The 24,132-nt window shown below is 32.2% G+C and overlaps 1 protein-coding gene across 1 annotated transcript in view; it reads right to left on the minus strand.

Moving 5' to 3' along the window:
• The window catches only part of LOC129218057 (UV excision repair protein RAD23 homolog B-like), a 31,169-nt gene extending 12,346 nt beyond the window's left edge, over nt 1–18,823 (minus strand). Inside the window, exons 1-2 of the mRNA XM_054852240.1 lie at nt 18,694–18,823; nt 3,032–3,086 (exon numbers count right to left, since the gene is read on the minus strand). Of these exons, the coding sequence (XP_054708215.1) occupies nt 3,032–3,086; nt 18,694–18,738 (100 nt within the window). The 5' untranslated portion in view covers nt 18,739–18,823. The remainder of the gene's footprint in view (nt 1–3,031; nt 3,087–18,693) is intronic.
• Nucleotides 18,824–24,132: the final 5,309 nt, after the last annotated feature.

Genomic DNA, 24,132 nt, shown 5'->3' on the forward strand with positions numbered 1-24,132 from the left:
AATTAGTTGCATATTAAAGCATTCTGCTAAATTTTTAGGAGGTAAATTGAAGGACGAAAACTTGTGTCTCTTTCCATCAAGATATTTCTCTATTTTTTTTCTTTGCTGTTATTGCTGTTCATTTCTTTTTAAGCCCCAATTTAAATTTTGCAAGAGAATATAAGTGCAATTTCTCACCAATCTTTTGAATAAAGAGCTGAGGGAGCCAGAGTGCAATCTTGTTTGCATCTCTCAATAATGCCAATTTTTCATAATTTTATAGTAAAATATATTTTTTAATCAAAAACATTTGAATTTATGGTTATTGAGAATGAAAACATAACTTTTAAAACCAGGTTTGTTAGTTAAGTAAAAAACTTACAATAGAGTTTTAAATTCTTTATGAGGTAGAACATACTTTTTACAGCAAAAAATAAAAAATATAGAAACGATAAGTTACACTTTTCCCTGTTATTGATGTTTCACTTAGAGTGGAAATCTAGATTGAGTATAAATATTTTATAATACTATGTCGATCAAAAGAACATGAAATCCAAAAAATTTTAACAGGCTGTAAAACTGCAAGGACCAGTAGGAATTTGCCCTAAATATTTTTCATGAATTCTTTACCCTAGTGTTAATGGCTGGGTACCTTTTTACGACTTTTATCGTATTTTTTATCATTTCTAATTAGATCTTGGTCAAATTGCTTTTAATCCTCTTTATTTACATGAATCCGAACAAAATCAAGTTGAAGCCCTGATTTTAGAAATTTTTTGGGTTTTTTTTTAGCATTAAAAATTCTGAAACCATTATTCAATAGCAAGACACCTGGTTACCCATTACACTGTGCGGCAAAAAAAAAAAAAAAAAAAGAAGAAAACCTTCAAAATGCTTCTGACACTTTTCTTGATGATACCTTATGTAAAATGCCTCCCCCCCCCCCGAATCCAAAAACAAAGTTTCTCCCCATCTCTCCCTCACCTTTCTAAAATCGCGCCCCCCCCCCCCCAATTTTTATTCAAATTTCTACAGTTACATAGCCGTTATTTATATTTGAAAGAGAAGGCAGCATAGTATTTATTCACCGTTAACATTCTTCGGAGGAGCTAGAGAAATAAAGAGCTAAAAAGAATGAACACTTGTAGCAAGTTGGTACACTCAAGGAGGTATTCCCCCTTAAAGTATCTGAAAATTCATCACCAATGATATATTATTTTACAGGGTATTGTTTTGCAGTTTTTCCCCGTAAAACAAGAAGCCCACTTCTGCGCGTCCTATGTCAAATTTTTTTTAAAAAATTGTTAAAAATAAATAATAAACACTTGAAAACACCACATGTTGCATACAAGTCACACAGCAAATCTTAGATGCACATCTTAGACCTAATGAAACTTCCTGTATTATTTATAGTTCTTTAAGTTACATTTACAGGTATAATTAATATTAAAAATGAAATTAAGTATACTTATCATATAGCATTAATGCCTATTTATATTTCAGGGGTACCACAACTATTGTTCATCATTCATTGCATATTTTCAAAGCATTTGATCAATTATATCAACACCAGATTTTGTTTTGTTATAAAACATAATTATTTCTGGCTTTTGGTTGGCGACTTTTTCTTGTTAACTTACGAACATATTGTTATATTGTCATTGAAATCCAATGAGAAACTTTGTGTCTCTTGTGATGTCAACAATAATATTTGAATACACGAAAACACTACTGAGGATAAATGTCTAAATGCACCTTTTAGTTTATTTTTACTTTTTAGCTTGTCAATTCCTGATCATCTAGATTCTAGCTCAATAATTGCAAACTTGAGCTTACATATTTTATTTATAAAAATTCAATACCATACATAATTATTTTAGTTCATGATTTGCATTCATAATTATAAAAATATAACTCATTTTCAAGGAAAAATTTTCAAAGCAACTACCTTTCTTAAGCATAAGTTTTTCCTGGCATAGCAATAGTACAATAATTTAAGTATAAAAATACGATTTCGGAAAAAACTCGGAATTTTTTTACAAATTTTAGATAAGTAGGAGAACATGGGGCAAAATGAAGTGATATGTAGCGTATTCCAGTCAGGAAAAAAAATACCACTAAAGATTTAGCATTTGGTAATACTGGCAATTTAAAAAAATTGATACTCATATTGTAATATTTTATGGTAAGTCAAAAATTATTTTTGTTACTATAAAATGATAAAGTTCTTGTTACTAACATTTTAAATATTAAATGAGACCTCCTAATATTCAATGCAGTATTGATTTAGTTAATATTAAGCTTATTTGCATTTTAAATAAATTGTACAGTTAGTGAAGTACATACAGGGCAAAGTGAAATAGTTTGTTTCATTTACTCCTTCAGTTTCCATTTATTAATTAATTCATTCATTTAGTAATTCACTTATTTATTCATTCATTCACTTATTTTCCTAATCATTCTTACTTTTACTCGCTTATTTATTTTTTTTTTTTCATATATTAACTGATTTATTCATTTCATTATTGGTTTATTGTTTCATTAACCTTTTTGTTTATTCATTCGACCTTTTATTTACAAATTCTTTGGATCAAAAATATGTTTTATAATCAAATAGAAAATATTTTATTAGAAAAATATTTTATTTTTCACTTTTCACCATGAAAAAAAAAGTGAAAAATTTCCACATTTTTTTGAAGACTTAAATTTACTGCCAAAAATGAAAAATACTGTTTCAACGCAAGTTTTATTATAATAATACAATGTTCTTTCTTTGTGTCTGTAATTTTCAGAACAGAAAACTCAGCCATCTTAACCATTTCCCTTTGCCCCACATTCTCCTACATTTCTATTTAATTTTGAAGAAGAAAAACTATTTTAAATATCACTTTGCAAATAAATCTCAATTTTATTAAATTATTTTATTTAATCAATTAAAGAACACTGCTTAATGTTCTTTTTAACCTGAACAATGTTGTTTTATGAACATTCTACATTTTATCATAAGCATTTTAAAAGAAAGATAGGAAGTGAAATTTGAGTGAGCACTCACCGTGCGGATTGTTTTGCATGGCTTCCCTCTGAGCAGCTTCCATTTCTTCGTAGCTCTAAAAAAGAAAAGATTTGTAACTAATACTTCTCTCTAAGTACATTATACGCTTAAAAACGTGTGTACAAGCTTTTTCTCCAATCAAAAATAGTTATGGTAAGATGCTAATAACACTGCACAACAAAAAAGAGCTTTTTGTCTGCATCCTGGTTTTAAGTAGTTAATTTCCTACTAATTTTGGGTCAAAAAAAAACAAACAAATATGTTGGTGGATTTTTTTTATTAGCTCTTGTTTTCAAGATACACAAAAGTCCACTTGAGAAAGATGTACAACAACCACATTGATTTGAAGGTAAAAGTTAAAAAGAAAAAAATATCTGTGCAATAAATGTTATTAACTAGTTCCTGCTTCATAAACAAAGTTTATTTTTCCCCGAGAGCAGCAGTTGCTTTTTGCCTATTGCTGTAAATGCTTTATTTTTGATTGCTTCATGCACGTCAAAGAATAATCATCTCTTGTAACAGTTCAACAGCATATGGCAATCATTAACTTAGACCAAAGACCTTGATATCTGCATCCCATTGGAAAAATATCTTGGCGAAACCTTTCCTCATGCTTATCACTCCTAGCTCCAGTTTTTAAGCATAATATAATGGAGGAAGTGAACGAAATAGATTTTCACGGACCTGTATTTCATAAATGGTCACATAACTTCTGTAGGGATTTTTTTGCCAACTGTTTTTAGTTCCCATCTTCTTGCTGCATAGAAATACTTGTAATACGCCATTAAAAGGCTTTCTAGTTGTTTTTCTCCACCCCATCAAATTTTTTATCGAAAACAGTTACCTTCATAATTTGGCATACTCGAAGGGTCCTTAAAAATTTTCTCCTTAACTTTAGTTTCAATATATCTTGGAAATTTCCCTATAAGGTACTGGAAAACCATTCTTATTCATAGTTTTCACAAAGTTCTTCATTATTCGCAGCAGAATGAGCATGAGTGGAAACAGAAATGGGTGGATCTACTAAAAGCTCATTTTGGGCCTTTCTCTTCCCAGAATGTAGCTTTCTTGAAGTCTATTTGGATTTTAATTAAGTAGACAGATTTTCTATCCCAACCAGGGGTCGCAGTTGAGAAGACAGTCAGTTCCACAAGAGGTGCTTTTATCTTCCAGGAATAAAGAGCATTAGTGAAATTTCCTGACCAAAGTTAACTCTCCTTCCAAAGTTGAAAACTGAAGCTAATCTTAACTTTTTATTGTGATTTCTGTGTTAGTGATGGAAAATACTTTGAAAATAGCCATTTTTGATGTTGAGTAAGTAATTATATGTCTTCTCATAACACTCAACTAAGTTATAGTGCCTAGAAAGAGTAGTGTGCTGACCGGAGCTTTTTTCCCTGCGCTTCTAGAAGACAAATTTTATGAAAACCGCTAGAGAGCAGTGCAGTCAAGGTGCACGTTCAATTTTGCGGTGTTTACATTAGTAGACGCGGGATTTTGTTACAATTTATTTCCGCATTTCTCTTTTTTACCTTTATTTCATGAGTATTTCATGAAACAGCGTTTAAGACTTTTAATGGAGGCATCAAAGTTGAACATTAGAAGAAGTAGAGCTTCATCTTCTTTTGTACCAGGGTGCAAAAGTGGGTACAAAACATGCAAAGAAAAAGTTTCGCTTTTTAAAGCTCCAGCAGATGAAGAAAACCTAAAGAAGTGGAACTGGTTAATTCCCAGGTTAGATAAATTTTTTGATAAATATTGCTCAATTTGTGCTCTGCATTTCAAAAAACATTTTATTGAAAGGCATTTTAAGCATATTATAAATGGTGCGGAAGTTTTGATTCCTCGGGGAAAACCTTTTTTGAAAGATGAGGCAATTCCTACAATTTTCCCAAATCTGCCAACATACTTTACTAAAATATTACCAAAGAAAAGGTCCATCAGTAATTATGAAGTTAAGAAAAATGTTCCCTGTTTGAAAAAAATAAAACTTGATCTTTCCGCAGATGAAATTGAAATAACCATGTATAAATCTTAATATATAAAAATCAATGTCCTGAGATAACATATATATATACATATATATATATATATATCAACGCACAGCTGAAACCGCTGAAGCTTCAGACTTGAAATTTGGCAGGCATGTCCGCATGATTACGAAAGTAACCACTAAGAAAGGATTTTTTGAAATCTCAATTAGTTCGGGAGAAATTAATTAAAACCTCTTAATTTCTGCAAAATTAAAACCTGTCATTGAAATTCAAATCCCTTATTTTCGAAGGCTTTCCTCCATTCAAATCATTATTCAGTACTTCATCTCAACTTTTGGTCGATAGCGAACTATAAATTTGATATTGTTTTTGTTTCTCATGTGATTCTCGAGGCTTTTCTCAAGTCAAATCATAATGTTTCTGTCTTTTGCTTTCATTTTTTCAAAACTAGAAACAAAGTTTTTAAGTACATCATCACAGGCGGACTATCCTTTTGAAGTTAGAAGAGTGCAGTTTCCTGTTAAAGTTTGCTTTGCAATAACCATTAATAAGCCACAAGAACAGACATTAAAAGTAGCAGGGATCGATTTAAGAGAAGACTTTTTTTCACACGGCCAATGTTATGTAGTTTGCTCCAAAGTCAGTTCATCAAGCAGCTTAATAATTTCAGCACCAGGTAAAAAAAACTAAAAATTTTGTATACAAAGAAGTTCTTGCTTAAACATAGGTATAACAATAAAATGTGGATGGTCTGTGTTTGCAAAGGCAATCGATACTTTAAAAGGATCGTTAATAACAGTTAAAGATCGGTAAAGGACAAGGGCATATATATAAGGAGTCCAGGGACCTGGGATCCTCCCAAAATTAGGAAAAATTATAGGTAACTAGAGGACCCGACAGACGTTGTTCAAACTTTGTAAATTGAAAAGTAAAAAAATTTCAATAAACTATCAAGTGCTTGAACCGTTTTGCTGAAAAAAATAAGTAAAAAGAAAAGGTTTTAAGCTGCTTGGTGTCAGAATGCATATATTTATTACAACTTGATTTATCTAATGCCCACTGAGCAGTTGTTTTATTAACTATTTTTTCTCCCGTACTTGATGGTTTGTTCTTTCAGCCATACTCAAAAAATAAAAAGCGTCCTCATATATTAAGTGTAAAAAACTAACCACCCATCTAGAACAACATCCCCCATATGAAAAAAAATAAAACAATGAAAAGATATCGTTTAAAAAATGATAAAGGTAAAAACAGTTCTCTGAATAAGCGAAAATCACTCATCCCTCCCCTCCCCCCATAACGATGTAAAATAAACGCTTTCTTCAACTAAAATGACTAAAAACTCTTTAAAAACGAAAAGCAACTCTTTGCAATTGGAAATAATTCGCCAAATAAACAAAATGTACAATAAATTACATTAACAGTAGCTTTAAAATGTAAACAAATGATCACACAACTCTATTGTTTACAGCCAAAGTCGCCAAGCCACCACGTTACTGTAATCCAGCCAGTCAGTGAGCGAAGCCAACTCCGACCGATTAGCGCTCCGATCTTTTGAACGAAAACTTTTTAAACTTCATATATTGCCTAATTTGTTCTTTCCACCAAAGATAAAGATCTCCCACTGCACTGATCTTTCGTGTATAGAACTACCCTGTTGTAATTTATCTGGACGAAAATAAAATTTGTTTCGTCTTTAAATTCCATCATCTTTTCCTTTAATAATGTACTGATTAGTTAGATAATCCTTAACGTATTCTTGACATTGGTGCCAAAACTCAGATGGATTTCAGCCGAGAAACAAATGTTGCTAAGAACGGTACTTTCTGATCATTTGGTTAGGAAAATCTAAAGCACTGATCCGGTCACATGGTTCAACTACGACGACAGAACACACGTTTTGCGTGAACCTTTCAGTACTTTACTTTAAAATATATCACGGGACCTAAAATCATTGCTTTTAAGAAATGGAAGGCTTCATTCTCTCTCTACGTTTTATCTATTCTCAATTGACATATCACAGTAGGAAATTTCATTACAAAAAGCAGAACTGGCTTTCTTATTGTCCTTTGGCAACAGGTTAAATATTTATTTCAGTTCTTGCTCAACAATAGGTTAAAATAAGTATTAATCATTTGGGAGGTATAACCATCCAATGTTTAAATTAATTAATTAATTAACAAAAACGTTTCCGATTCGATCCATCGCACTTTGAAACCATGCTTGCACACAAAAAATTTGATCAAAATTGGTCCAGCCGTTTAAAAGCCTTATGGTGACAAACGTCCGCACAGAAGATTTTTATATATTAAGATAAGTAATTATTATTACAGAGGATTTTCGAAACTAGGTGCACCAAGCACTGTTAACCCCAGCTAATTCCATTACCCGAGCAATGCCGGGTACGGGAATGCTAGTCTATTATAAATGAAATTAATTTTAATTAGCTTCAAGAATTTAGAAGCAGTTTTGTTTTAATTAACGGTACCTGCATGACTTTGCCCGGATGAGAAAATTAAAAGGTCATTTGATTAGCCTATATATTTACAAATAATGGATGATGAATTTCTTGCCAATTGGCTATGTTCATTCGCTGTTCCCATGTTACGGTTCCACGTCATGATAATTTCGTAATTTACTCGTCCTTCTTATGATAATTTTGCTCTGGAAAATGTTCTTAAAATTAAAATAAAAAAGAACAAAATCGAATTTTCGAAAAATCGCTTCGAGGTGCACACCTCCATGCTACAAACTAACTTTGTACCAAATTTCATGAAAATTGGCCGGACGGTCTAGGCGCTATGTGCTTCACAGAGATCCAGACAGAAAGACTTTCAGCTTTATTATTAGTAGAGAAAAGAGAGGCAGGCAGTTATTGAATACTTAGAGGTCATTCATTAGTTATGTAAGGATGCTTTTGGCAATTTTTGACCCCCTCCCCCATGTAAGGGTACGTAAGATTTCTCGCCCCGCCCTTATTCTTACGTTCACTGCAATTGTTATTAAATTCACATTATTAAATTAAACCTTTTGCGTTAAGAAATAGTTACTGAAAAGTTAGAATTTGAACTGAATGTTTTTTCAACATTTTTTTTTGTTTTGTTTTGATGTAATATTAATTAAAAATAAAACATGCCATACACAATGCGACTCTTTTATTTTAAACTATTCATTCTTTGTAAAACAAATAAAAAAACATCTTATCCTAACACATCTCTTACCTTCCAGATGCAAATGGAACATTATCTCTGCCAAATCACTTGACTGCATGATTTCTAATGTAAAATAACGACTTGGGGAAAATATTACGTAAGAATGAGTTTGACCCCCCCCTCCCAAGTAAGGCTACGTAGAGATTCTTCCAACCCCCCTCCCCCTCGGGACCCTTACGTAATTAATGAATGGCCCCTTACAGTCTACTATTTTCATTGAAGATAAATTAGCATAAGGTAATTTTATCTGCTTCAAAAAATAAATGAACACCAAAGAAACAAATAGCACTTATTACAGAATTAGTCTTTTGCGCAGAAATAAGTTCAATCCGAAAAACGGGGCTTTTAAACGGTGAAATTAGCATGCAATCGCTGATTTAAAACGATTCTGATTAAGGAGTATAAAGTACTCCTCGAGTGCAGCGCCATCTGAATATTCCTCAGATCTGACCTCACTTTTTCTCCGTCGATCGGCACACTACTCTATCTAGACACTATAACTAAGTTAACCAGGGCTTGAAAATTATACTGCCCGACATGCCTGGGGCATGTAAAAATTCCGATCGGGCATGAATCTTTTAAACTTACATGCCTGACTGGGCATGTAATTTTTTGATCAAATATTTTTTCCTAAAACTTTATTATTTCGTATTTTATTGAAAAATTACCGTATCCTTACTTGGAACTCAAAATTTATTTCAAGCCCTACTGCTAAGATAGTTTGCTGTTTCCAGTTTGCGTGGAAGCGATCTTTCCCGCTATATAATTTAAATTTTGTTAAATTTAACGATGACTTATTATGTACTATTTATTTAAACTATTTTTTTTTTATGACTTATATAAAAATAATGTCTGATAAATGCTGTACGACAAATTCAAATGCTTTTATTGATATACAATAAGGAAAACTGGGCATGTAAAAATTTGGGCATGTATCTTTTAGATAAACATGCCCGGCAGGGCATGTAAAATTTTAAAGATTTTTCTAGCCCTGAAGTTAACATAAGATTACAAAAACCTGCCTTGTTATATGACTTCTCAGATTAGGTAGTACCATATTTTCCTGTGTATAATCCGCAGATTATCTACTAAAAAAAGCAAAGTTTATGAGGTGCGGATTATAAGTAGGCACGGATTATCTGTGATTTTTTCCCCCCTTAACACCAATGCATTGAACCTCAAAATTTTTACTGTAGGATTCACCGATCGAGACCGTATGCCGACTGAATGTTGTTTATTTTACGAAACATGCATTTTCTTCTTCGCTGCCTGCCTGTATGTTGGTTATTTTACGTTGCTTGAATGTTCCTCTCAGCGATTCAGGTCATATAAAATAAGCAAGATAACAGTAAAATAGGTAGCCATTTGCACATTAGACCGTTTGCTCCTTTGTCTTGACTCTTTGTTTTTCAAGTAATTAGCGTACTATAATCAAGATTTCAAGAAGAAATCATTATATTTTAGATTATATTTCAGATTAATTTTGATTATGCCTTCAAAGTAATTACTTTTTCACGTTTTTAGTTTAGTAGCTCAAATGGTATATTAAATTCAAACTTTATCTTTTTACATAGTATTATCCATGGATTATACACCGCGGCGGATTATACGAAGCTTTTTTTTTCCTTCAGGCCGATTTTAGGACCTGCGGATTATAGGCCGCCCGCGTATAATACGCAGGAAAGTACGGTAGATGGTATTTTGGTAGATATTATGACATTTGAAAGATACTCATGTGATTTTTGATTATGTTAAAGTTATTCTCCTTATCATGGTAGCTATTTCCCTAAAGCAGGTGGCTATTTTTTCTTGATCCAACTTAGGTTAGGGACCATGGAGAAACAATAAGTCCACACATCATAGTCATTAAGGAATCTTGATAGGTGCACTCTATTTTCAATTCCAGATAGAAAGTTTCAAAAGAAGATTATACAGTGAAATTCCCTTACAACGAACTTCAAGGGACAGCAAACTTTGTTCATTGCAACGGAAATTTCATTATAATGGTAAGTAATGTAATGGCAATTGAATCGAGACTGGAAATGTGCTTCATTGAAACAGATATTTTGTTGTGTTGGTATTCGTTGTAATGGGATTTCACCGTACATTTGGCTTTCACCCCACCCCTCTCCTGAACTTATAAGAAGAAATAAAACAGTTGATGTTTGTTTCTTAAGTACCTAACTTATTTTAGAAGTTTTCTCTATACTTTTTTAACTTGAAGCTAACTTTCATAAATGATTCAACTGTGTTTGATAGTCTTGTAATAGTGCAAAGAACTGGTACTGGGTCATGAGGTTTTTGGAATATACATATTGAAGTAGAGAGAGGGGAAAAAAAGAGAGAACCAGCTTTAAAAAAGTGACCCCTAGAATTTTTCCACAATGCTACTGAAATTGAAAATGACTGCAGAATGAGTATTTAAGTTTTTTTCCACCATTGTTTTAAATACATACTTCAGTTAACATAAAAATCTTTATCAACACAGAACTAGGAAGAAGCATATTGAGGCCTTCAACCGCAGGGATAGAAGTGACATTGGCCAACAAAAATATAGGAAAATATAGGAATTTTCTGAAAAAAAATATAGGAATTGGATAGAAAATATAGGAATTTTCTGAAAAAAACATAGGAATTCGATGGAAAATATAGGAATTTTTTGCAAACAATATAGGAATTTTTTGAAATAATATAGGAACATTTTGAAAATAAAAAAAAGAGGATATACAGGAATTTTTATAACAAGGCAGGCCAGTAGGACATTTTTTTTTCAAAATGCCATACAGTCGAACCTGTCTATCTCGAATTTTACGGCACATAAGAAAAATTCGAGATATGGAGGCTTCGAGATACAGAAGTTTTGAAAAAAGTTCTAAAAATAAGTAATTGGAGCAATGACTCGAAAGTAAAACTTTGGAAGCAATTTTACTAATCAACAATGTCCCCTTCCTCTCAGTTTCAGAATGGATTTAATTGCTGGAAAACTTGCTTTTTGTACATAAAGTTTTAATTCTGGAGGATTATGTGACTGCTAATATTAAGAAAAGTGCTTTCTGTCTCCAAATTCCAGTCAATAAAGATTGTTGTGGATGGAATTCAAGAAAGACACTTAAGTCGAAATTCGAGTTATGCAGGTTTTCAGAAAATTTCATTCAAGACAAACATGGGGGAAAACATTGAATTAATACTTTATGTGCAGGGAAAATGAAAAACTTCGACACAGAGAGGTTTTCGAGATAGGCAGGTTCGAGATAAACAGGTTCGACTGCACTACTATTTGATTAAAAACATGTAATAACACTACCTGACATAAGTGCAATACATACGCATAAATAAGTCTAAAAATACAATTCTGCTTTGTTCTTAGAATTTTAAGCACTTAAGCATCTTGTCTGATTCCATCCCGTGAATGACCAAATATGGCGACTATGTTTCACACGTAGCTGCTGGTCCGGTAGCTTTCCGGTTGGAAAAAAAATGATAGCTCCAGATTTACCCTATTATGTTGTTTGTATATTTATTTTGTGAATGAGCTGCTTTTGAATGTGGAATTTTGTGAATGGGGCCGCATTTACGATGCTTAAATTTGTGAAGGGGCCGCAAAGCGGACCCAATTTGTGTCTGGAACGACCCCAAAGTGTGCATGTCTTTCCGACTTCCTCAATTCTTTTAAAATCGAGAACAGCTTTGCGTATTCTTTTTTGAAAACTTGGCTGTGCGGCCTCTTCGGAGGCATTATTATTAAAATGAACGTTTAGTTGATACGCGAACTGCAGCACCTACATTCCACACAATTAAAACCAAAACAATCGAAGTTGAGATGAGCTATCCCGCAAGTAGCAATAATTGCAACCGTAGCCAAACGCAAAGTTCCGAAAAAAGAAAAAAAATCGTGCGTGTGGAGACCTGAAACGGTAAATGGCCGGAGAGCCCTTCCTAGAATGACATCATCAAAACCTACACAGCCCATGCGCCCATCATGATCGCCCAAGTTCATCGACGCCGAGTTCGAAAGTGAAGTTTTGAGGACTTGCGCAGGAGCTTCATGGGCTCAGAATTGAGCTGCAGAGACGAGCTAAAGTCAAACGCTGCTCCACTCAGGAAGAAACACGGTACAGGGCACTCAACACATTTTAGCTTTAGAAAAGGAAGGAGACCATTTTCAATTAAAAAGAGGACTAAAGAGGACCAGTTAGGATTAAAAAGAGGACCTTGGGAGGACCATTCATTTAAACCCAAGGAAGCACCAAAAGGCAAATTAGCTGCCTGCTGCTAAATCCATGAAGATAATTTGTTAATTAACCATAATACTGAGATTTTTAATGATACAATTCCTTTATCTTCTGCACAACTGTTCTTTTTATCCATTGAATAATAATATTATTCACACAAACATTTGGATGGGAGGGGGGGGGCGGTTGCTGGTAGTCCCATAGAAGGATAGATGAAGCTGTGCTTCATCTTTCCTTAGTTTAAAATTATTTTTGTGTTTTTCTGTCTTGTAATGCTTCTTAATAGCATTATACCCTTCACAACCGATATGAATCTATCACACATCAAACAGATCTACTGTATTCAAAGTTTTCCTAAAAATGTCTGAAATGCTCAATCACAAAGGGAAACAGATCACATGAGGCTTAGTTTTGCAATTTTCATATTCAAAGTATATTTTCAAGAATCATAAAGCTTACATTAAAAAATTACTCCATGATTGCAGGGCCATGAGTGCTTTGAACTTTTATGGGGGGGGGGGGAACAAATCCCCCCTTAGCAGGCATCATGCCGCCTGCCTTGTCTAGTGGTCAGAGAAGTCTGACTGCGACAGGAAGGTCCGGGTTCGAATCCCGGCTCGGGCATGGACGTACTTTCTTTTGTCCTTTCTTTGTGTGAATCTAATGTTATGCTGTGAATAATTGCCTACCCTATAAACTGGCCCTTATGACATGTGTGTAGTGTGGAAGTCGGACTTCACACAAAATGACAGTGCGGTTGGAAAAATGAAGCAGCACACCCCAAATTGCCAGCCTAGCTGGCACATGAGAACAACAGCAGGCATCATGACAATGAAATGATGTACACAAATTCAACTTGATGAAATTACATACTTCAACTTTGTTTCATATACAAATGCTACTTTAAAATGCTATGTACTCAATTATTTAAATTTAATATCCCCCCCCACACACAAAAAAACAGTAATAAACGAAAATAAGCAAAGAATAATCAAAAGTAAGTTTGAAAAACTAAATAAACTCAAATTAAACACAAAAATTATTAATTTTTTAGTTATTTAAATAAAAATCAAAACGTATCATGTCAAAATAACTTCTAATTGTCATAAATATAAAAATATTTATAAGATGCAAAACTACTGAAAGCTCACAGAAGCATATTTTCACGAACCAAGTTCAATGTTGGCATGTTTCCCATAAAACATTTATTTTCTACTAAATTAAACATAAAACATGCTAATCTAAGGTGGCATATGGGAAAATAACATTCGATTGGGAAAAATATTTCAACATTTACATGATTCAAAAAGATTGAAATTTCAAACACAAAAAGCAATTTTCCGTGAAGTTCGAATAAGCTCAATGTTGTCATGGTTTCCAAATTTTTTCCTTCTTTAATTACCAAAATTAAACGAAAAATAAACTAAACTAAGGTAGCATATGTTAAAATAACTTCCAATTGTGGAACACATCAAAATATTTACAAGATGCAAAAGGATTGAAATTTCAAACGTGAGAAGCAATTTTCTGCGAAGTCCGAATAAGCTCAATGTTACCATGGTTTCCGAAGTAATTCCTTCGTCAATTATTGAAATTAAACGAAAAATTCGCTAAACTAACGTAGCATATGTCAAAATAACTTCCGATTGTGAAACACATCAAAATATTTACAAGATGCAAAAGGATTGAAATTTCAAACGCGAGAAGCATTTTTCCGCGAAATCCGAGTAAGTTCAATGTTGTCATGGGTTAAAAATATTTCCTTCGTTAATTATTGAAATTAAATGAAAAATAAGCTAATGTATAGCAGCATATGTCAAAATAACTTCCAATTGTCAAAAACATCAAAATATTTACAAGATGCAAAAGGATTGAAATTTCAAACGCGAGATGCAATTTTCCGCGAAGTTCGAATAAGCTCAATGTTGTCATGTTTTCTAAATTTTTTCCTTCGTTAATTACTAAAATTAAACGAAAAATAAGCTAAACTAAGGTAGCATATGTCAAAATAACTTCCAATTGTGAAACACATTAAAATATTTACAAGATGCAAAAGGATTGAAATTTCAAACGCGAGAAGCATTTTTCCGCGAAATCCGAGTAAGTTCAATGTTGCCATAGTTTCCAAAATAATTCCTTCGTTAATTATTGAAATTAAACGAAAAATAAGCTAAGCTAAGGTCATGTCAAAATCACTTTGGATTGTAAAAACATCAAAATATTAACAAGATGCAAAGGGATTGAAACCTTAAACACGAGAGCAATTTTTCGCGATAAATCAAATCGAATATATATATGTTCCGAAGATTGCACTATTGAAACACAATCCAATGATTTTTGAAAGAATTCAAGCAATAAAGAAACTTTTCATACATTTTCAAGGTTTTCAAGCACTTGAAAAAAAAAAGACCTTTTTTTTCCAATTACCTTTCAAGGTTTATTTAATGGGCGTACGAACTTGGTTTAACACGCGCTGCGGCGGCGTGTTTGGGTGTACAGTAACTTTTAACGAAATGAAATAACTTTTAAAATGTGATATTTAAGTAAAAACTATGTAAAAGCGGACTAATCAGACTGAAATGTTAAAAAGCGGTCTAAAGCGGACTTTACCATAAAAAACGAACTTTGGCGGGAAAAGCGGACCATTTGGGAGCCCTGCTTAGATAAAATGGCGTCTGCGGTCGCTCGGGGAAATGCAGTAGCAAAAAGTCGGGGGGAAAAGTTAAAAAAAAAAAAAAAAGGAAGCAGAAACTGAAAATATAGGAAAATATAGGAATTATAGGAAAATAGGAACCTTTTTCATAAATATAGGAAAATATAGGAATATAGGAACGCTGCGATGCCTGAACTTCAACGTAGCAACAAAATTTACCAGCTTTATTAAAAAATCAGCATAACAAACCAGGGTCCGGCCAGAGGAAATTTAGGTCCGTTAACGGACCCTTCACAAAAATCCGATCAACCAAACGGACCTTTCACAAAATCCTGATCAACCAAAACAGACCCTTCACAAAATTCTGATAAACAAAAACAGATCTTTCACAAATTGTTTATTGAAAGAGCAAATCTGAAATCAAAATAACGCCTATTTCCCATACATAAAAACAATAATTTTTGAACCTTTTTTAAAGTTAAATTAGAGGGATGAGCTTATACAAAATCTGCTAATTTTGTAAATAAAAAAAAAATCGGCACTCTTGTGCTGCTCTTGCAAGCGACAAATAACTACTACTGCCAAATAAATATAATGCTTGTTTGTTTCTTTGAAAGAAATTAACAGCTGAAAGTCAGTTTGGTTTTAAATAATTTTGCTTGTTTGTTTTATCATAGCTATTTCGCAGCGTTGTTGTTGCAAACTTCTCTGCTCTGAAAAGGCAGCATCTTAAGCGCACTGCCTCCTAAGCACTTTTCTCCCCGCTAATGATTTAATAAACAATAATAATATATATTAGCAAAATGAACTTAGAACTGCAAACGGATAGTAGGAATGGGGAAAAAATGTGATCGCTTCAGAGAGGGTTACCAACTACAAAATTAATGCGATTTAGCGTCTGGCGTTAAACCTTTATAGTGACTTAATTATAAAATATTCTCACCTGCTTTGCAATATTTGCATATCTGCGGTGCAATCTGTAACTGTTATTTTGGTAGAAAATTATATGGTTTTGATTTTTCGATGCTAACAAGGATGATTAACTTTAAATTAACTCTTTTAATTTACCGTTTTTTCTTTAGATACCTACATTTTGAAAACTGCAGTCTTTTTACATCCAATATGAGAATCATTTTATTCTTTTTTCAAGCTAACTTCATTTTATTAAGATACAAATAAATGAAAGGTATCTTTATTTTTGTTACAACGCTTATTTCAAGTTTTTAAAGCGAAATTTTATTTTTTAGTATGAGTCAAAAAGTAAAATGTTGAATCGATGGTTTATTTTTATTATTGCTTTAATGTGTCAATAGATATTAAAGATATGCTTATCATAGGCCTCCTAAATGCAATTCTAAACTAATTTTAACATTTTTTTTTACAAACCGTTTGTATGCTTTTGATGCCATCACTTTGAAGATTGTGATATCTTTATATGGTATGGGGACGGGATTTTTTTGACTTTTTAATGTTTAGTTTGCTTTGTCAAAAGGTAAACAAGTAAAATATGTTTTTTATTTTTATTAAAATCACAGAATTTAAAAGTTTTAAACGAAATTCTGTGCTTTTTAAAAGTGTCTTGAGCCAAAAAAGTTAAATGCTGAACAATTGCGTGAATTTATTATTTTTTTGTTACAATAATTTTGAGTACTATACATACAACATTTCAAGTGTTTTTTACACAATGTAGAATGGTATATAAATATTGATAATTGAGGGGTCCCCATCTCCCCAGAGAGTGATGTCCCCCCCCCCCAAATACTAGTAAAACAACCAATAATGATTTTCTTAACAAAAAAGAAGAAAACACTCAAGTTTAAGTTTCAATGATGTACAATGATGAGTTTCAATGTGATAAGTATTTGCACCATCAAAATTATGAAATTTCGTTTCCCCCCCCCCCCAAAAAAAAAAATTTTTTTTTTGCAAAGTTATTTGATTTTTCACAATATTTGATTTTTCACAAAAAACGGGCCCTGTGAAAAATCCTGGACAGACCCCTGCAAACATAAAATTGTAACTTAGCCTCAATGTAATGTATGTAGGTATTACTAAAAGCTGTGCAGAGTGGGTTTCCCATTGCCAAATCATTCTAACATAATGTAAAAATTAACTATAAAAGAACATAGTTTTAAAAAGGTATGAGTAAGGAAAATTAAATTCTCAATTTTCTTAGAGATAAAATTAAATTCAGAAAGTCTATTTCCAAGAAATAACAATGAACTTGATTACTTAGAATGAAACTTTTTTTTTTACCATATCTGTACAATTTTTAATAATGACTCCTAAACAAAGAAAACAAAGATTATGGCAGAATTAGCCATAGAAAGTATAAGAGTGTTTACATCACACACACACACACAAAATCTCAATTGACTTGAAAGCAGAAAAAATAGCTCTTAACTCCATAACACTAGTATCTTTAAGAATTTTCTAACATGGACCAGAAGAAATCAAATCATTAGTTTAACCAACACAAGAGTATTTTTCAAGATTAAAAATCTGACCTTCTTTGCCAGTTTTGGTAGCTGGAATTTGAAAATGACAAAATTTGTACATGTCCTATTAGGCATATTAATGCAGAAACTACATGTTCGAATAAAACTTGTATATGCTCATCTATCTTTAATTGCATATTGATAAAAGCATAGTAAAATATAACTGTATCTTGATAGATATATCAATAAAGAATTTTCCTTGAAAACATATCAGCATTAACATTGTTCTTTTATTTTATGCATGAATAATTGCAATGCAACATAAATTGCAATGGGAAACTAGGACATGTCAACTAGGTTTAAAAACAGTTTCTACATGTTCATATACTGCAAATTAATATAAGGATTGAAGAAGGAAAAAAAAAGTTTATGATGAGAGGAAGAGATTGTATGTGTCTAATATATCACACACATAGAACGGGCATTTCTCAAATTAGATTATCATGGTCTCCAATTAGATGTGCCCCTTTCATTCTACTTGTGTGACATGAGGAAAAATCATATTTTTTTCAATGAATATATTTATAGAATATATTTATTATTAAAATATATTTATTATTTGGAAAATATTTCTGAATCAGTGATTTACAGGACTGGAAGGGCATAAAAGGAGAAAGAATGCATACCAGATTTGAATTTTGACAAGTCCTAGACACAGCAAACAATACAACTTTAGAGCCTTGGCAATAATCAGATTAATATAATTTTTAAAGGTGTAATTGACACCCTTCTCAAAAATAAGATAAAACCCATCTATAAAATGTTTTCTGTTTATGGTTATGAAGCAAATCATTACTATTCATAAAGAGTAATACAAAGAGATATATTTGAGATGTTTCTAGTTAGAAAAAGTTTAGATCCAATAAGCAATAGATTATAGTTAAAGTCATAATAATAACTTTAACTATAATTCAGAGTTGATGAGCAAGTATTTGGGCAATTCTTAGCTGAATAAATTACAAGCAAGGCAAAAATAGAATTCAAGAGTATTACTATAGTAATATTTAATTTTCATAACAAATATGCTAATAACAAATATTGAAAGAAAATGTACAAACCAAATGAATGATTACCTGGGTGATGAGAGCAGCATTTTGGTCAATTACAAAATCTTGCATTCTTGTTCGAGCCCGACAGTCTCGGATTGTTTCAGTGAAAATAGCGTAGAGCCTTTCGTCAGGAATTTCTGCACTAGAAGATCTTCTGCTACCTAATAAGTAATAAATTATTAGAACAGACAAGTCTAGTGTATGAGCAATAAGTTTACACAAGGAATAATTATAGGTTTAAAAGGTAAATCCAGTTTTTGGTGCAGTTTTGAAACAGTTGAAGTTGTATTTTGGAGTAGAATTTTCTGTTCTTTTGGAGCAGGTCCAAATAACATATTGTTAAAGATTGGCCCGTGTTGTTAGATGCTATGCCTCACTAATAATATAAGTATACATAAACACACACACGAGTATGTATACATATATATATACTAAGAATCATTAACATAAACAGTATTTTTAACATGGACAATTCAAACAAATTAAATTGAATTAAGCTTCACAACTCAGTTGAATAGGTGCGATAGGCAGCACTTTGATACTGGTAGACAATAAATTATAAATATAAAATTTGAACAAGTAGGAACGAAAATTTGAACCAAATGCCAAAACACTCTGGGGCTTCATCAGGGGGTTACTAACCAAGGGCAGGGAATACACCGAAAATTTCATTTACAAGCTAATGAAGGAGTAGTGGTAGGTCTTTTTGTCTGTTTCATGTTTTTCCTCTTGCAATTGAGTTCATTTGTCTTTTACTCTTGTATTTTAAAATTTGTTCTGAAGGGCTGTTCTAATTAATTTCTCTCTTGCTTGTATTTTTGACTTCCAGTATCCCCTTTGCTAGACTTGTGAGATGTTGGGGTACTAGTGCTGTGTTTTTTAGGCAATATTGCCTGCAGTACTCACGAAACATCTCATGGTTTTCCCTGCCATTGGGGAGTAAGCCCCTGATGAGGCCCCAGGCTGTTTTGTGGGATTTGGTTCAAATTTTCTTTCCTACTTGTTCAAATTATATATATATATTAGGGTGGTCGTTATTTTTGAAGTTGCAGATATTTTATGCGACGCCCCCTCAATTTGTTCCATTATACAAATAAATGATCCTTGCAAAATTTTAAATCAATCCATGAATATTAACCCATGCCCCTAGGGCCCCCTTTTTTGAGTTTCGAAGAAAAAAATGTTGCTTTTCTCATTTTTATGTCAAAATATTCTTACGTTTCATATTTAAAGTAATTTTGAACCTCAATAGATGTTGCTACTTCCAGACCGACCATTCTCTCACTTTCATTCTGTAAAATTTTACATGTTACAAAGGGTACATGTACTCCAATGTCCTTGGGTCAGGCATAACGCTATTCTGCGCTCCTTTCAAACCTAGTGGCAAGAGAACATTTCTTTCCACCAAGATGGACACAAGGGATTCTAAAGGTCATTAATGAATGGCTTAGGCCATTAATGTATGATCTTTGAGAACAACAAATTGCCTCCTCCAGGCTTTGGGGGTGTTGCTTTACAAAATTTCCTGTGTAATAGGTGTGGCAAATAAGGTCTCTAGGTTTCAATGCAATAAATATAAATAATGACAATTATATTTTAATTCGCTGTTCTTTTGTTATAAATATACTTAAATGTTTATGCAATTTTAAATTCTTAAAATATAAATTTTGAAAAATCCTCGATTACTTTAACATAAAAATATAGCAGATTTTCCATATCTAAAATATAAATTAAAAAGATTCCATATAGGAATAATGTAATAATCTATACATAAAATTGATTTTCTTTTATTTCAGTACAAAGTCCTTTATTATCACATTTTTCTTGCAATTCACAAGATTTAGAAACCGAAATGGGTATCTATCCTAACCTGTTGAAGCTTTTTTCCATATCTGGTCTAGAACAACCTAAAAAAGCTTGAAAACTATTGATATCTGCTCGCCTGTTAGACAAATGCCATATTAGGGACAAAGTTGCTGTTCATTTATTAACAGCCAATGTAGATGCAGTAAATTTTAATCCAAATGACCTGTGGTCAATCGTACATCCCTTGAGAGAGCAAGAGAAAATCTTTAAGGGGTAAAATCAAATTTCATGAATTTAGTTTTAGATTTTTTAGTTATTCACTGGGATACAAAGCTACATCTAAATGTAACTGGGAAAAAAAAACGCTGATAGGCTTACCGTGATAGCTTTAAGTCCCAATGTTGAACAGCTACTCGGAATTCCTGAGATATTTCTTCAGTTATATATGATATCTTAGATGATTGCTCTTTATTGCTAACTGTTCAAGCTGTAGTGTTTGATACAACGGCTTGCAATACCGGCCGTATAAATTGCGCATGCAATTTTTTATAGCAAAAGCTGAACGGTTATACATTACATTTGGATTGCCATCATCATGCACTTGATATTTTACTGCAGAATGTGTCTTTAAAGAAGTTCTCGCCTTTCTTAGTTCTAGACCTGATATTCGATTCAAAATTTTGCACTTCAAAATTTTGTGGAAAAATCTCCATCATTCAGAACATATAACATTTGAATCAAGTACACATACCACTTAAGTTCTAAAAGACGAAGTTGATGACATATTGTTGTTCGTAAAAAGCGGAATTGGGAAAGATTACAGATAATTATTATAATTTGTAATAATATTTCCTGGTGAAGTTTATCCTACAGGGATATGTTTTCAGCAACCTGGAGCTTATCCCTGACCCAGATGGGTGGCAAAAGGAATTCCTTGTTTGAAAATTTATACATTTAAAAAGCAATTTAAATTGACACTACATGAAGAGAAAGTCCATAAATGCTGTTTTACAGTTAAATGCTGTAGTATGAAGATATGGTTTATCGCAGCTGCCCAAACGAGACTCCTTAAAATAATACAATGTGTCTAAAAAACTAGCAGGGAACAAAATGATGACAAACATGCAGCAGAGGCAGTGATTGGAAAATTCATAAATCGCTTATGATGTTTAGAGTACTATTAGCTTTGTTCGTATTGGATGAAGGGATTAACTTTGAAGGAAGGAAAAGACTACTCTAAAAATGCTTGCTGATAAGGAAGACATGTCTGATAACTTAATAAAAAATTTCAGGTAACAGTAGATGATTTGGAACACTTTTTAGTAAAGATCTTCCCATTTATAGAATCAATTACAAGTGATTTAAACTATTTGATAATTTGATAAGTTACAAACATTAAAAGATGTTTTTCTATTTTATCCCAATTCATGGCAAAATGAAGGAAGCTATTTAAAGGGAAGAGATACCGTTGAGATTGCTTAAAGTTGTGAATGATACAACTGAAAGAGGATCACAATTATTCAAAGAATTTCACAATCAATTCACCAAATATGAATCACAAAAGTAATTCATTTTACAGACAGTCCAAGACTAAAGGGAAAAAAATGCACAGGATTGAGATACGTTGAGAAAAGAGTACGATTAAGGTAAAGTTTCTAAAGCACTATTTCATTCTGCTTCAATGTAAAATCTTTAGATGATATGAAGTATTAAAAAAGATTAATTTTAGTGCTACCTCACTGTAAAAATATTTTGCAAACCTAGGAGAAATGATGCACGGGGTCTGAAGTCAAAACTCGAAGATTTGTGGGAAAATTATCAAAAGTGTTAAAGTTCAACATCCTAGGGGCACGTGTTATTATTGACCAATCGAGTTCAAATTTTGCACAGATTACTTTTTATTATAGTGTCACAAAACTAGGGGGCGTCACTTGTTGAATTCCGAAAAAAATATTTTCCCATATAAATCAGACCACCCTAATATATATATATATATATATATATATATATATATATATATATATATATATATATATATATATATATATATATATATATTATATATATCATAATAAACAAAAAAGTACAATAAACTAAAAAAACATTTTAAAGACCTTTACCTTAAACATGCGTTAAGCAGCAATTAATAAAGCAAAATACATTAAATAGTGTTAAACTAATAAAAAAAATTTGCACACAGAAAAGAAAAAAGTTAGAAACAGGGGAAATTTGAAATGTTATACAAGGCATGCAATATTTGTCAAGCACATGTTTTATGTGGGCACGTGTCTAAAACATAACATTTTTGGAGAAAATCAGGGTGGCTAAAAACCTAGGGGGAAAATAGGAGAAAGAAGAAAAAAAAGTATGCAGTAACTCAAAATATAGGAAAAATCGGAACTTTTTGAGACTTTAAGAAAATATAGGAGCACTGGAAGTCCTACTTGACTGCAACATAATTTTGCTTTTGAGACTGGCATTGTTTATATATTACAAATCTCTAAAGATCAAGTAATTTCAAAGACAATATCTATTATTCAAATGGGAGCACCTAATTGGGATAATAAAATCCTGGCACTTTTCAAGGACTGCATGAACCCACATATCATCTTGACAAAGGCTAATAACTTTCTTTTAGCACATGAAGTTCCATTTAGTTTCGACATGACGATAAAAGAAAATTATGATGTACCTAAGAACTGCAGATTTGTCATCACTAATGTTGCATTATTGATGTTGCCATGTATGGAAAGTAGGTGTCTTTAGTTTTGGATTTACTTCGGGTTAGTTTCTATAATTGATTTTCCTTACTTATTCATTATTTTAGCAAATTTGGTGGATTATTATCATTTTTCATTTTATTATCCATGAGGTGCGTACACTGTTTGAAGAGTAAGAAGTACTTTCAAAGATTTTTCAGGACTGCTCATGGAAAAAAAAATCAAGGATGTGTTATGAATTAAAACCAATGAAACCAAGTCAAACACAAGCTACACAACAAGTCAGAAAGGCATATTTAAAACTTTAATTTACAGTACTGCATAAATTGTTTTGGTAGTTTGTAAAGGGACGCTATGGCATTGATAGGCCATTATATTTTGTGAAACGTTAGGAAGGGATGCAACCGAAACATTCCAAATGCTTCAAAAAGGCCTTCAAGGACAATTGAATTTCAAGGTCACAGGTTGAGAGGTGGCACAAGGCATTCAAGGAGGGATGTAAGGAGGTCGAAGACAAACAAATTTTAGAAGCAAGAAATTTTAATAGTATTTTTCTGTGTACAAGATGGATGTGTCGAGTATCATGCAAATCTATAATAAAAGATGGATGCGCATTCTGTGTCAACATTATGCTAATATTAAATTTTGATCAATATCTATATTCAGCATCTTCATAAAACATTTAATTCTTCTTTAGATTTTCGTAGCATTTAATTATTGTGTTGGCTGGAGTGAATACTGGTCTAAAGCAGGTTATAATGCAACTTAACTAGGTAATTTTAATGTATTAAATTATTGTTAATAAGTTTAATTAATCCTCATGTACTTAATCTACAATAGTTGGAATTAGTTAAGTTTTTGTGCTTATTGTAGACACCTAAAGACCAAGAAAATTGTCCTACGAAAGACTACATTTGTGAGCATGACCCCCCCCCCC

Source organism: Uloborus diversus, chromosome 3 (assembly GCF_026930045.1).
Source record: "Uloborus diversus isolate 005 chromosome 3, Udiv.v.3.1, whole genome shotgun sequence".
NCBI lineage: Eukaryota > Metazoa > Arthropoda > Arachnida > Araneae > Uloboridae > Uloborus > Uloborus diversus.